At 41.3% G+C, this 2,509-nt stretch overlaps 1 protein-coding gene across 1 annotated transcript in view; it reads right to left on the bottom strand.

The window, feature by feature from the left end:
* The window catches only part of LOC102772549 (oligophrenin-1), a gene marked incomplete at both ends in the record, with an annotated part of 59,022 nt that overhangs the window by 25,172 nt on the left and 31,341 nt on the right, over positions 1-2,509 (bottom strand). The window contains one exon of the mRNA XM_006756903.1: positions 1,628-1,757. Coding sequence (XP_006756966.1) covers positions 1,628-1,757 — 130 coding nt within the window. The remainder of the gene's footprint in view (positions 1-1,627; positions 1,758-2,509) is intronic.

Raw genomic sequence — 2,509 nt, 5'->3', positions numbered from 1 at the left:
GGGATGATGGCTGTTTGCAGCTGGTCACACACCATTCAGGGTGGGGGTCCCCACTGGGGTGCCTGGCCAGTCTGGGTGAGGGGCTGAGTTGCATATTGCCCTGATTAGCCAATGGGAAGGGTAGCGGTCGTATGCTAATTACCATGTTTCTCTTTTATTAGACAGGATATCCCTTATATATATGCTCAATGCATTTCATTATAACTATTAACATGCTTGTCCATCTTCCTCATCAAACTGTGTACTTCTTGAAGGCAAAAATGAAGGTTTCTCATTTTTTTGTATGCCTAATGCACTGAATATTATCTGGAAAATGGATGCTCAGTAAGCATACATTCAACTGAGTAGCAATGCCATATCTATTTGACAAATTAGAAAATGGGGACATAGAAGGATCATATAGCTAAATAGTATTAGAGCCAAGATTAGAAACTGATTATTCTATACTTCTTTTATAATATTACAGTGGTTCATAGCCAGAGGCAATTTTGCCTCTCAGGGGACAGTTGGCAACTTCTAAAGACATTTCAGATTATCACACCTAGGGAGTTCTATTAAAATAGAGATGCTGCTAAACATCCTATAATACACAGTATACCCCCCTCAGAACAAAGAATTACCGATCCCAAAATGTCAATAGTGCTGAGACTGAGAAATCCTGCAATGCGGAGTTGAAGGAATGAATCTGACAAATGGAAGAACACATCTTTGAAAACCATCAAACTTTAATTGCTCTAAGGGAGGAAAAGCAAAATAGCATCACTGCTACGATATTATGCTTTGTGTATTGCAGTGGTTTTTGCCACTGGTAACCTCTGGATAACCTCTTTTGCCTACTCTTCAGGTAGAATAATTCTGGGAAGGGAATAAAATCACAGGCTTTACAGGCATTAGGTCATAGTTCATAAGGAAATCAAACAGTATATACATGTTTCCATAATGTAATTTAGGAGGCAGGAAAACTTGAATCATCTGCAATGTTTGGTGAATGGATAAGTTAACACATTTTCCTTGGCTATCAGTGAACAATTGCCTTGCCCACTGAAATCACAATGGTTATTTAGTGCTTTATGGGCAACCATGTAATCCTAAGGCAGTGAAAGTTACAAAGTATGGAGGTAGGAGCATAGGTTTTGACTTTTCGTACATATGAGTTTACACGTAGGCTGCTACTTGACAGTTGGCTGACTTTCAACTATTGATATCTCTACGCCTCAGTAGTCTCATGTGAAAAATGTCTCCAACAAAATGGTTTCAAAGATTAAATGAGATACATTACTTAAAGCACTTAGTAGGTATAATAAATATTATTTTCCTGTGTCCGTTCCCCTATCTCCCTTTTTGCCCCAGTAAAACAGTCATTAAAATGACTAAACGGTTAACAATCCCCATTTTGAATCTCAGAGAAAACCTGCGGTCTTATTATCCCAGAGCCTTTGGAAAACAATTCCTTAACTTTCCCCTCTAATTTATCCTTCCTTTTTATTTTCACTATTCCAAGACTTCTCTCCAAAGAGGTATAGTTTTCAGGTCTGTGATCATTATTGATGCCTGAAGTTTGGAAGGGCGAAGAAGCAGTAGGTGATTGCCTACTTAAAACCAGTGGGTATCCTGTATTCCCACTTACATTTCTCTTGGGTATAGAGATAGCCTTCAATTGTTGGCTGTCCTGGAAGTTTGCAGGTCTGGGGAGCATCTTTCATCCTTTTCTTAAGTTCTTCCATCTCTTCTCGAGTACTGGAGAAATGATTTCTTGTCTGTCAAGACATTATCATCATCATCATCATCATCATCATCATCATCATCAATAAGCAATTTTTGGTCAGACACCCAGAGTTTTCTTGGCTCTTTTTATATGTTACAACACAGCAACATAAATAGCAATGTACCCATAAAACCATCTTCTGTAAAACACAGTATCAACGGAGCCACTGGAAAACGGAGTTGGAGCTGCCATCCCAGAGGAGCTGCCGTGCCCGTCTTAGGCCTCAAATCTCTGGAATGGGCTTAAAGCAACATTACGTCTCAAGGAACTGCTTGCAAATATGACCAAAAAACAAAACAAAGCAAAGACATGACTACTGTGCCGATGGCTCCCAGACTGGAAATTAAAAACCTTCTTTAGAATTAGCATCTCTACGTTGGCTGATCTGCACCAACAGAAATGCCTCCTTCACGGATGTAACTGTTCTCCATCCCGTCCTCATAAATGCCCCAATCAGCATGCACGTGGGTTTCTACCTGAATCAGTGCTTCCCAAGTAGGTCTTCTTTTCATCCTTTTTAAAATCTCAAGTAAGTGCTTGTTGCCTCTCCCTTTGGCCTGTTATTTTTAAGTTAGCACAACTCACTCGCTTACCCTTCCAGACAGGGGGAGCACCTCCTTTCTCTCTGAACAACCTTCTCGCCCCCTTGGCTCCTGGCCCACTCCACCTCCCACCTGTCCCACGTCCGCCCGGAGCAGGGACTGTCTCTTTTCCACCTCCGCCTCCTCCAGGCTGCGCCAGGGC

This window comes from Myotis davidii, unplaced genomic scaffold (genome assembly GCF_000327345.1).
Source record: "Myotis davidii unplaced genomic scaffold, ASM32734v1 scaffold2214, whole genome shotgun sequence".
NCBI lineage: Eukaryota > Metazoa > Chordata > Mammalia > Chiroptera > Vespertilionidae > Myotis > Myotis davidii.
Note: the sequence above shows the minus strand (reverse complement) of the source record. Positions and strands in the feature narration are given on the sequence as shown.